At 42.5% G+C, this 12,886-nt stretch overlaps 1 protein-coding gene across 2 annotated transcripts in view; it reads left to right on the forward strand.

Annotated features, from left to right (window-relative positions):
- Window positions 1–12,886, forward strand: part of LOC113032039 (nuclear factor of activated T-cells, cytoplasmic 1-like) — a 60,712-nt gene that overhangs the window by 17,184 nt on the left and 30,642 nt on the right. For both annotated transcript variants that reach the window (XM_026184684.1, XM_026184685.1), the window contains exons 5-6: window positions 3,236–3,408; window positions 4,362–4,502. In XM_026184684.1, coding sequence (XP_026040469.1) covers window positions 3,236–3,408; window positions 4,362–4,502 — 314 coding nt within the window. The remainder of the gene's footprint in view (window positions 1–3,235; window positions 3,409–4,361; window positions 4,503–12,886) is intronic.

Raw genomic sequence — 12,886 nt, forward strand, 5'->3', positions numbered from 1 at the left:
TCAGACTCAAGGACAAAGTTTTGCTGTACTTGCCTACTAAGTCCACGAGGTTTTGGGGCAACACAGGATTTCTAGAGAAAGTCTGGAGGCTGTTAAATAAAAAATAAAAAAGATGGATAAAGAACTAATCTTGACACTGAAGGGGAAAAGATAGGCCTAATCTAACATTGGTAAATAATAGAAAGTTGTTTGCTTTAGCATGGTGGCATGATGATGATTCATCACATCTGATCAAAAGTTTCAAACCCAAAATAGTGTGAAACATGTTTCAGAGTCAAGTCAAAATAAAGTAAGAGAGGGTTTAGTGATTCGGACTTACAGTGGAGACCAGGATTAAGTCTTTGTCACCGAGCTGCTGGATGATACGAGCAAGGCAATTTTAAACAGTTTACTGCAGGTAACTTCTACCATCTGTACTGATTAACATAAAAAACGGGGACCACTGTCTAAAATTCTGTGCTGCAGGTGGACCAAATTTACAGCTTAACTCAGCATAGAAGAAGCACTGAATGAAACAAAAAAAAACTAATCACCTATTTATTCATAGCATTAAAAAATCGATGTTTTTGATGTAGTTTTACATGTAAACTTGCTCCATCTAAAGGAGCAGAGCATCTGTTTTCTAGGGCTGAAAAGTCAGGCTCGGGTTCTGTCTTCCTCCCTCTAGACTTTCAGTAAGCCAACGGCTCTGCTCTGCAGTGTATCCAGGCAGTAGCTCCTGTCCTGGGGCTCCGTTTAGACTAGGCAGCAGTGAATTTATTGGACTGTGGCCCAGAGCTGTGTGTTGTTGGTAAAGCTACTGTATCTTAGCACAGGTTACATAAGGCAATTACCTCTTACTGTTTATTCGTCACCATTTAGACTTTAAGTGCGTATGTGTTTTTAAATGAAAAGCATATAGGTGATGCATCTCTATGACACAGGTTCATGTTTGTATAAATGTTGGGGATCATGAAGATTTATGGGACATGAGAGTTTCCTGACCGGACAGTGGCCTTCTTTGGCGAAGTGTAGATGATTTTAACATTTGTATTACATTACAATATCATTTCCAACAATACCTCAATATCCTTCATATTGTAGCATATTAAAGCATACTGTTGGCCTGTTTTGCTTAATGTGTCCCCTAGGCTATGATTTTATACCAAACCAAACATTCAAGAGGAAGTTTTTTTTTTCTCTCTTTTTATCGTCAGCGCACAAGAAGAGGAGTTAACGTTTTGTATTTCTTCCTGACTATCTAAACAGTGAAAGATGGAGAAAAGTCTTTAACTTTCTCTCTCCACCAAGCTGTTAAAAAGTTGCCTTGATAATGCAGAATCCATCTCGCTGTGCACACGCCAGCTATCATTTGTGTGGGATGCAGACACTCAAGAACTGCAGTCAAACTTTCAGAAAGCTTCAATCTGTTTTTTTTCCCTTTCCGCTTCTAAGATGTTTTATCTTCAAGCACACCAACCACCTCTGCAGATTCTAACTACTATAACCTAATAAGCGAGAAAGCATTCATAAGAGGATGACGGTTATGACTAGAGTAACTTTATTATGCCCATCATCTTGCTCTTGTTTAAAACCACAGACTGGTGGCATATTAGTAGAAAGCTGTGAAACCTTGACTCGTATGCTGAGTGGATCTGTGGTGGTTTTCATATGCTGTCATTTGGTCATCTTGTCTGCTAAAAGGGAATGGTTCATTTGAGTGATCGCCTTTAATTCTATAATGCAGTGTTTTTCTCCTGATGAAAATGGTGCGTTTAACATCCCAGTCGCTGGTAGATAAGGGCTCACTGAATAGTTTGATGAGCTTGAAACTGATTTAGGTCGTATGCTACAGCTTTTTTATTTATTTTTTGCTGTCACTACATCTTGACCTAGTTGCAGATGTGGATCTAGTAAATTTGGGCAAAACATCAAGTTTGTATGTTGATAATCCCTGTGGAATTGTAGGCTATGACTAATACCTGCAGTCCCTCCGCTCTTTCCTACCATGCTATCTGCAACCACTGCAGGATTTTTCATAGAAACAAGGTTTCTACTGCCACAAGGGTTTGTTTAAAATCCAAAAGATTTGGTTTAACATATTTTAACTCTGTCTAATATGTTTGGGTTCGTTATCTTCTTTTTCCTCAGTGTCAGTCGATCATTTCATCTAGATTTCCATAGGTTGGTTAGCAGACATACGGCATCCTAAGTTTCTGATAGTGCCAAATTGTCATCATATGTTATGTTAAAGTGCAAGATAGTTAGAACACCAAAACACCAATCCTTTATGTTGCTCGTTTTTCAGTGCTGATAAGGAGCGGGTAGTCAGCATGACTGTATCTGTTATTTTTCTTTTCTTTGAATTGTACAAACCAAAGTCAAGGGAAAAATGGATTGGTATAAAACCTGACATTTACCATGTTCCAGGAATCGCTCCCAAAAAGCTACCATGTAAAATCATTTAAATGCCAAACCATATCCCATCTGTATTCTCTCACTTTTTACCAGCCACACTAGTTTTATGTAAATTTATGAAAGGCCATGCCTGCGAATGAATGCCCTTTTTCCACCAAGAAAAGGGAAAGAAACTCTACACCTTTACCTCCCAAATTGTGAAATGAAATAAATAAAGAGAGACAGCTTAAAAAGGGGGCTATTAGCACATGTGGCAATGATTAACAGCGGTTTTAAACCCAAAACTCATGAAGTGAATGGTGTGAACGGACAAGGCAGGCTCGGTGTACTCCTACAGAACGTGTGTGATACTGGTAAGCCATGGTGCGCTCAGTCCAGATTTCTCTGAATACTTGGACCACTCTGGCCATTTAAAACGGTGATGCAAACTCATTAATGTCCAACTTTTCCTTTGATGACATGCTGGATTAATAATGACACGGTCATGCTCCGATAAACTTCCAGTGCATGATCTGTAACACCAGTGGGGACTTCACTGCTGGTCCCGATGCGTAGCAGCTATTTTCGATTTCACAGCCAAGAGTAAATCAGATAGGCTCCTGTTTCAACCCTTGGTCGCACTTTTCCATGCTTTTGCATCCCGTTGAAAGCTACCCTCTGTGACTCAGGGTGTGGAACAGAAGAGAAAGAAATTGGTGCTTTCTTGAAATGTTGTAATAGAAATTGTTCTGGCTTGGAAAAAGTAAACAGTGAACTTCACCTTTCCGTCACCTTTGCCTGTGTAATGTTGTCTCGGGGATATAGTCTTCAATTGTGCGTGTGCTTTTCTCCGTTCTAGAATTGATTGTGCGGGAATCCTGAAGCTGCGTAATTCAGACATTGAGCTTCGCAAAGGGGAAACGGACATCGGACGTAAAAACACACGTGTGAGGCTTGTGTTTCGCGTGCACATCAACCAACCCAATGGCAGGACCGTGTCCCTACAGGCCACTTCGAACCCCATTGAATGCTGTAAGTCTTACACACACACAGACAAACACACGCACAGAAATAAACACAAAACCTGGCATGTCTTTTCTGTTGGCTTTGCACTCAGGTGGCATCTATTGTTGTAGTCCAATAAAGTGAGCTACTATTTTATTGCCTACTGGAGCAAATTCAGTGCATCTGCACCCAATAAGCTTTATTTGATCAAAGGTCTTTGCCAAAGCAATAGATGCATTGTGCACGATGCCAAACACACGTGCTATCTATCTTAAATTCACATTTTACGACTGAATGCACAAGTTATTTTGGTAACACTACCCCATTAGCGCAGGTTTCACAAAGGTCGTTTGCCAGCCCCACTTTTTGGCACGGTTGAGTGAGCACATTGAAAGAAACCTCTGTTCTCTTTGTCATTCATTTGTGTATGAGGGGTGTGATGTTATTTGCGCCCAAGGACGCCAGTTAGACTCCGATTGTGAGACAGAGCTTGCGTTGTAGTTTATGGTCCAAAGTGGAGGTTAATCTGAGTTGGTGCATCATATTTAAATGTGAAGTTTAAAGTTATTTAAAGCACAGATTTATAAATAAGATCCACAGATGCAAGGTGATACTGTATATCTATACGGCTGTGAATGTGGTGACCGAATTCTACAGGTCAGAGGTGACTTGCTGGCATCACTTCATGCAAAGCAGAGGCAGGTGGTTGGCCATAACAACCATGAAAATATTGTTTTGATCATTTGTGCGCCTTTTTTTCAATGTCATTTAAAGAGCAGCTGTTGGCTGCAAACCTCTTAGCTAGGGGGTCATGAAATCATCATAATAAAGTTGATAAGCCTGTTTCCCTAACCAAGAACTGCTGTTTTACTGGCTGTGAGCTGGGCTTGTGCTTCCCGGGGTAGTTGGGGATCAGGCGGTGTATTAGTGTAATCTTGCGCACCATTTTGAAACCTGTGTTTGTGTGTCTCTTTCAACAGCCCAGCGTTCGGCTCAAGAGCTTCCCTTGGTCGAGAAGCAAAGTATGGACAGTTGCCCTGCCACGGGAGGCAAAATGATACTTCTAAACGGACTCAACTTCCTGCCCGAGTCCAAGGTGGTATTCGTGGAGAAGGCCCAGGGTAAGCTGCAGTCACCGGGCCATGTTTACCGCATTTCAATTTCCCTTTTTAATACCCCTTTCTTTTCTTTCTCCCCCACTCTCATCAGTTGCATTTTCTTAGTCTCTCCTCCCGTCAAAATAGAGCAAGACTTGCCAGCGAGCCACATGTGGTGTGCATTAGGCCACTATATTTTTAACCAAAGCGTATTTACATTTGCTGAAGTTTCCATTGCCTGTTCAGCGGCGCTCGCCACAAGTTAAGGAATGAATCACAACCAGGGCATGTGCAACGTCTCTTTCTCTCACTTTCCCTCTTTCCCTCGCTATCCGTACCTCCCTGACTCCCCCTGCTTTCGACAGTTAACCCTTTCGCTCGCTTGCTTTCCGTCACTCTTTCTTCCGCCCTGTTCTGCCAGACGCTCACCCTGGCCGGCTGTCGGAAACCATTTCTTTCTTTTTCTTTTTCTTTTTTTTTGGTCTAAACTTTTTGGCCATATGTTTCTCCCCTGTGTGGGTGGGTTGTGAAAGTAGAAACACTAGTGATCAGGTTTTCAGTTTGAATAATGATTGTGATCATTTCCTTGATTGCACCCAATAAATCAAAACAAAGGTCAAGCGCAGTAGTAGCTCTGAAGTCAGCTGAAGCACGGCGTGACTGCTGCCGCTGCTGCTGCTGAGCAACACACAAACTAAGACAAGGGAGCAACATAAACAAAGTTGTGAGAATGAGATAATTGTGTCTTCCAGTTCATTAACCATGAATTTCAAAATTGCTGAAGATTATCACAGTTAATCCACACTTTCCAAAACACTTCACACTTCTGCCGTAAAAGTTAGCAAGTGGTCAGTGAACGCAGAAATAAAAAGTGAATTCTTTATTTACTTATTTTCCTCAAAAAGGTTATAAAAATAAAATTCAGTCTCAAAATTGGAAGGAAGAAAGATTTTGTTACTCTTCACTGCATGGATCTCTCCCTACTTGCCCCTAGCTTGTTTGAATGGTCTACTCTTAAGGACCTAAGGGCTTAAGGAGGAAGCAGCAATGGGTTAAGGAGAGGTGGATGAACTTGGTAATTTGGGGTATCCCTTCTCCTGGTTTTATTTAGTCATGGAGGGGTGTGGGGGATCCCTTGAAGAGGAAAGCCCATACATGCACACCTTTTGCCTTCTTGGTAGTATTTCCGTTCTTTCCCCACTCTCTTTACCTTGATATTCCGTTTCCTTCTTTTCCTCTGTTCTCCCTCATCCCTCATTTTTTCTCACCTCTATCCCCGATACCCGCTAAAGACATTAGGAGCTGCGGAGCTCTACGCTAGCGGGATCTCCGGGCTCGTGGCTGCCATTGACATCTCGGTGGTTTGTTTTCCGTCTCTGTGGTGTCCAGAAGGGAGAAAGAGAGAGAGAGGGAGATCGAAAGGGAGGTTGTCTGTCTACTACTTAGTCTGCTTTTATGTGAACTTTAATGACCCACCATTTCCAGGGTCTCCTAAGTCAAAAAGCCCATTACAGAAAGACCTACACACCCTAAACACACGTGCGCAAGCAGGAACACGCACATCACTCACTAATGGCAACTATGGACGAGCAACTATGAGCACGGAAAAATACTTATGTCTTAAATATACTGCAAAAGATTGTCCTTTGGCATTTTAATCAGAGAATCCTGCTGTTTCGTGAAGTTTTAGACTTCAGGATTTCTCCGATTGTTGATTTAGAAGGGCCAAACTGGGATGAGGAAAAAAGAAACCAATAAAAATATAATTGTATTACAGAATTATTCTATAACTTTGGTTTTATTTTCCTCTGGAAAAGTTCATGACTAAATGCATCCATGAAATACAGAGCATCGCGCCGCAATAATTACACAGTCATGCGTACGTACAGCCAAGGCCTTTGTGGGGCACAACACCAATCACTGATTTTGCCTCAGTGGTGACAGCCATTACTGTTGCTGCCATCAGAGGTCAGGACGGCTGCTCACTCTCCAAAATTGACTCCAATAAACACCTTCAAGAAAATTCCACAAATCCTAAGGAGCAACAGGCTGCTTTAGGAGTACCAATCCAACTTGTGTGAATAACTGTATACAGTCAAAATCCTCCAAGTGGAGTGAGGGGGCAGATCACACAAAGCACAAAAGCCTATTAGCACAAATGAGCTATAAATCATAAATACATCTACTTCTCTAACTGTTTCCATTTGTTGTGGGGGGTTTTTGTGCAGGCTGTAGCTGTTTTTGGCATACACGCAGATGTTTTTGAATTGTCTAAAACACCAACGCAACAAAGACAGATATCAATTAATTACAGAGCTCTGTTAGGGGATGCCATCAACATTTGAGAGATTTGCTGTTTGCAGTTTGTGGTTAAATGAGGACACCAGTGACACACAGACATCCAGTAGTCTTTAGAAAATCATTGGCACATGTGGCCACTGGCATTATCTTCTGTACAAGGAGCAAAATATTATGCCGTGAATACACAGTAATACATCTAAGAGCAAATGATTGTTTCGTACAACAGCATAAATAAATAAATCAGACCCACATGTACTCTTAAAACATAGCGCCGCTCTGTTTGTCGACTTTAACCTTCCTCTCCTTCTCTGTTGTTTTGATTGTCTGTCTGTCCCCCCGTGAGACATCCGCAGTATCAAATGAGCAGAGCTCATAGCTGTTGCCACTGCGGGAAACCTTAATGCACCTTGAAAAATAATTACTTCTACTTTTTAGATGCCATGTCCATCCCCACTGCTCCACTTCATCACCCACAGGATAACTGATGCAAACCGGTGCATTCACGTGTGTACAGTATGTGTGTGTGTGTTTGTTGTTGTGTACCCGCTGCGGCTGCTAGCCTGCGGGCCTGTTTGCGTTGTTCGGTAGGAAGTGTTTGCAGTGAGTCATCCACAAAGGATTCCCTGTAGAAGAGGTGAATCGGAAAAGACAAGACCCCTTAGACAGTAGAGAGGGGGGAGAGGAATAGGAGGTGCAGAAATGGGCGGGGCTTCCGTAGAACTCTTGAGATATTGGCGCATAGAAATGATCAGATGTTATGGTCCAAAGTGGACTCGAAGACCACAGATCACTTTCCACACGCCCCCAGCGAAAGGTTTGTATGTATGGTTTTGCTCCATCAGATAGTGCAAGATATTCAGACTGTAGGAACATAGGTGCTCGTCTTCTGTTGCAGTTTAAAAACTCCTTTCAAGAGTAATTTTGTTGATAGTAATAATAATAACAATCTATGTCATTTTTGCTCTCTGCTCAGCACAGAGTAGTGCCTTTCCCAGAACCACAATATGGGCATTTGTGAAACTTTCCATCTTTTTTGCATTGTTGACTTTGCTTCAGTTTTCTGTTATTAGTATTGCGTTTTGTGTCTGTGTTTTTGGTATACCCAAACCGCTCTTTTGGCATTGGATTAGGAAGACATACCTGGCGCACCTATTGCAATGTGTGTTCTGGCTTGCCCTGCTTTCCATGGATGGAATGAGTGCTAAAGGCAGGGAAAATAGAGGCACAGACAGACAAACAGAGAGAGAGAGGGAGAGAGAGCAAGCTGGGGAAAGCCTACACTCTGACTCAGAGGGGAGGTAAGGGAATTCCCTGGTGAGCCGGATAGTTTTTACATCTGGTAGGACTGGAGCGTTGCCTGGAGCTCAGCAGCACCATGCAGCTTGGTCTGCAGCAGGGAGAAGTCTGGTCCTCTCTACCTCTGCCTCAGGCTAGAGAGAGGCTTCCTTAGCTCTAGCATAATCTGTAACTTTAGAACAACATGATCTACTACAGTAAGCTCGAGCTAATATTCCTCATGTGTAAAAGCTCCTCAGCATCGGACTGAAATGTTTGGATATTCATACCTTCATAGTTTGAAGAAGGCTATGACCTGAACTGCTAAGAGTTCATTCATGCACTGTTTATACTTGGCTGAACTCTTCCACCCTGGGCAAGTTTAAACACCAGACAAACTGGTCGATGTATTGTACTTGTAGCAGTATGTCTAGACTGTCCTTTGGCTTCAGGCTAGAATAACCTTCATGGCTCATACTGGCTCATAGTTCTGGCACTTTGGCACGATAAGACCAACCTCCACCCCTGCTTCAGGCATGAGATTTGGGATCTTACTGTCTCATTAGGATGGTATACTGCCCTCAATTTCAAAATCAGTAATTATTTATCACTGCAGGAATGGTTTAAGCCAGCGGTCTCCAACCTTTTTTGCGCCACGGACCGGTTTATGCCTGACAATATTTTCACGGACCGGCCTTTAAGGTGTCACAGATAAATGCAACAAAATAAAACTAGTACCGGTACCGAAAAAAAGAAGATTTATTCATAACACACGTGAAAAGACCCAGGAAAACCGAGTTAACGATAAAAACGATAACAAAATAACACTGAAAACCGATAAAAACCCTGAAAACCATACATTTCACACCTGAGCCTCAACTTTCGCGGCCCGGTACCAAATGACTCACCGACCGGTACCGGTCCGAGGCCCGGGGGTTGGGGACCACTGGTTTAAGCTCTCAAGCACCTTGCTAGAAGAGCATCATGAGGAATGTGTGAAATGGAAGTTTCTTATCCGCAGTTTAAAGCTATATTTGTGCAGTGGCTTTGAGAACATCTATACATCAAAGGACCCAGTTGTGTGATAGCAGAAAAATGTTTACATTGTCCTGTGGCCTCTACACTTCTCTTTAGACATGTTTGAACATGTAATTGCCAGAAGAGTCTCTCGAACTGTGGAAAGATGGCCATTTTTGTTAGGGAAACATCTTAATATCCCTCCAGTTGATTAGAATAGTGATATACCTTAATGAAATGTGGCTCACTACATGGGTCTTTATGACCGATTTGGCTGCAAGCTGTTGGAGCGACCCTGCTCTGATATATCAAATGATCATCTACCTGCATTCTTTTTCACCATTCGCTCAGTTTCTAAGTGCGATTCTCGCTGTGACTCTCGCTAGGCTGTGAAATAACATGCAACACACCATTAAGAGCAGCAAGCTTTGATGTCTTTCTAATGCTATCCACTCTACAAATACTATCCAAATGTACAAGTGCAGATGATCCTCCCACCGTCATTCTGAGTCTTCAGATCATTTTCAAACTCAGCGCCACACAGCTGGACTCTTAAAAAGAAGCATAAAATTTCACTCCGCTGACCGCCATCCTCCTCAGGCTACAACCCCAGGTCACGTCGGCTCACGCTTTCCCTGTTATACACCGAGAATAACTCACTTCCTGGCTATAAACCCATCATAAATCTATCAAGTCGTAATTTATACGGAAGCCCCTCGATCTGAAGCAGACCCACATTTCTCCAATTTCACCAGGTCTTAGATTGGCAGAATCCAGTCGCTCCAGACGGGAAACGCAGCTGGGATCAGTCATGGTGGAATCCCTTTTGGGCTTTTTTGGCTTTGCGCCTCATTGGGCAACAAGGCGAATGCCGTGAAAAATGTGCATAAAATTACTGAAGCATTTTCATTCAAGGTGGCAATGGAGACACAATAAAATGGAAAATAAACTTGACATAGGTAAACAGGAAAGAGATATAAATACTCTAAAATAATCTTCTCTGGAAAAGAGACGTAGCTGCAGAATATGTCTGGGTTGTTTCACAAGACAACCTCCGCATTTAAGCGCGTGATTCATAGTTTCCATTCTCAAAAATCCTGAAGTGAACTTGGTCAGTGGAAGCTGTTTTGCACTACACAATGCTTTTTGGAAGGAAAAAAAAATCACCTTTGGCTGTCACTGTAAAAAAAAAAGGAAAATTTAAAAAAGGAAAAAAGAAAACGCTCAAATGCTAAAACCTGTGAGTTCATTGGGAGGTCAGATACACTGTTACTCAGCTATCTAGGGTTCTTAACTTGGGTAGGTAGTAACAAAAGAAGGACTATAGTATATAAAACTAGAAATAACACAAATGAAAGGTTTGGACTTTATGAGGTTTTTTACAACAGCAGCTCTGTTGCCAGGTTGTCACCAGGCAGGTACACGATATTGTTTGTTGTCAGGAACTGAAGAAGAAATGACTCGAAGAGGCCTCGCCCTACGTGCTGTCTAGCTGCCTGATGAATGAACATGTTGTCCTGGTTGTGCAGTGCTAGTCTTTGTGGACCAGATTTGCAAGAGTGAGTCATATATAGAAAAGCTGCCTGGTTAACATTTGAGCACAAAGTCTAAAAATAAGCGTGCTTCCATTTGTCCATGTGCATGCATGTGTTCATTCACTTCTTTGTTTGACCAAGGCAAGATTATGCCGTACCTAGAGCTCTCCAGACACAGCTCTTATATGCCACTTATTGTTTTTGTGCTTCCCCTGTTATAATTCAAGTTGAAGGCCAGAACAAAGGTAAAGGATGCTGTGGTTGCATGTGTGCATATGTGTGCATCGGTGTGCGTGCATTACGCGTGGGTGGACTTTGCTTGAAAGAGGAGGTGTTGTCAGGAACAGAAGCGTTTTGCAGATGTTGCAGGGAAGATGGAGAGAATGGAAAGTCCTGTGGTTATCACCCAAACAGCATGCCACAGGTGGCCCCATCCCAATTCCATCAAACTCTTAGCTTTGCTTCATACGATGCAGTGTGATTTGAAAAAAGTTTGACAGAACAAACTGATTTAGAGCTACCAAAGGTGAGACAAAAAAAAGATCAAGAGGGAGGCAGAGAGAAAAGTTTGAAAAACATGTTTACTAGTGGAGGCTGGGGTTGACGTCGGAGTCTAAGGTTTCCCTCTTGGAGTGTCTCCCAGAGCGGAGGCGGGTGAGATTCCCTCTTGGTTCCCCTAGACGTAACATGAGGAACGCTCATCTCTGTCTGCCTCTGTCTCTCCCCTTTTCTCTGACCTTCCCTGAGCCTGTGCTTGCTCTAATCGCCCTTCCATACTCTGAACAACTACACTGCATTACCTTTGCCTCATTCTTTCATGTACCTCAATCATCTGCCACATGCACAGGATCACACACTGTGCCCCCTGGCTACTGCTATTCCCCAAGTCATGCACTTCATCTCCATTGCAGTGAGGTACATTTCTCCATATGCAACTTTTATTTCCACCCATTTCAAATACAAAAAAACCCTTATCTGATCTCTCCACCGTCTGTTTTTCTCTTCCCCCCATGTTTTAATATGGCCATTTTGGAAAGATATATCTACTGATGTTCACTCTCTGAATAATAAAGCTGACCACCCGCCCCCACTACCACATCTCACCAATAATAAGCCAGCCGTGACTGGAATCCTTTATTCTCTCGCTCTGTGCATGATGTGAAAAACATAATGCTTTGGGGGAAAAAACAAGGGTTTTACATCTTCCAGAGCTGCTGGGCTTTTGCTGTCGTTTATGTGGAAACTGTCTCTGATTATCTTATCTGATAGCTTCCTGCGCCTGACGCTGCAACTCTAGTTCTCTGTTTAATCTGCAAACTCCTACTTGCGCCTGTTAACATATAGTAGCACTGCCACACTACCCATCCATACAGTTGAGTCACCTGGTGTGCCACTGAAACAAAAGCTGTTCTGTGTCACTGTCATTCATGACAGCAGTAATGACTCATGGTTTCTGCTGAAAAAAGAAGGCGAAAAATTGCAGTGTGGTTGGTGTTGATTGCCGTAACAGAGCCCAGAGCGTCTGTTCACAAAGGTGCGGCGTGAAATCACAAAGAGGACGCAAAGAATGTGAACTGAGCTTCTGCAGGCTCCCAACAGCTGCAGCGGCACACAGGCCTTTTATTGCGAGGCAGCGAGGGGAAACCTCACCACAACAAGAAGAGAAGAAGGGCGGGGAAGAGAGGAAAAGAAGTAGGGGGAGCAAAATAGAAAAAGAAAAAAAATCTAATCAAGGGACAGAAATAGTGCAGAACTTTACAGAGACAGATGAAGAAAAGAGAGGATGCATTCCTTGTCGAACGTTAGAGAACAAACACAACCCGGCTCGTGGCTATACCAAAGCGGCTTCCCCTTTTTTTGTGCTTTGGTCCAAAACCTTAAAGTCTTCACTTCAGACTTAGATAAGCAACACATTCTTACATTGGAGCTGCAAAAATTGTTGAAATTGTTTTTAAGAAATGAAAGTTAATAAATTGTCAATTCACTAAGGAGCTCATCTGAAAGAAGAGGGAAATATTTAGTTCATAATTAAATAATAAAATCTGAAAAATTCGACTAGAAGCAACTTAATAGAGTCAAAGTGCATTGAAACTGGTGTAGCTAGAGTAGAATAAGCAGGTGATCGATGGAGATTTTGGAGTTGATGTCCTGAACAACCTGGATCAGGTCGAGTTTCAATTGTCTCACGATGCTTTTTATTATACCGTAAAGACTCTACAGTATTAGAAAGAAACCCCAACACAACAATCAAGTGCTCTGTTTATGTTCCCTTATTATTCA

Source organism: Astatotilapia calliptera, chromosome 11, assembly GCF_900246225.1.
Source record: "Astatotilapia calliptera chromosome 11, fAstCal1.2, whole genome shotgun sequence".
NCBI lineage: Eukaryota > Metazoa > Chordata > Actinopteri > Cichliformes > Cichlidae > Astatotilapia > Astatotilapia calliptera.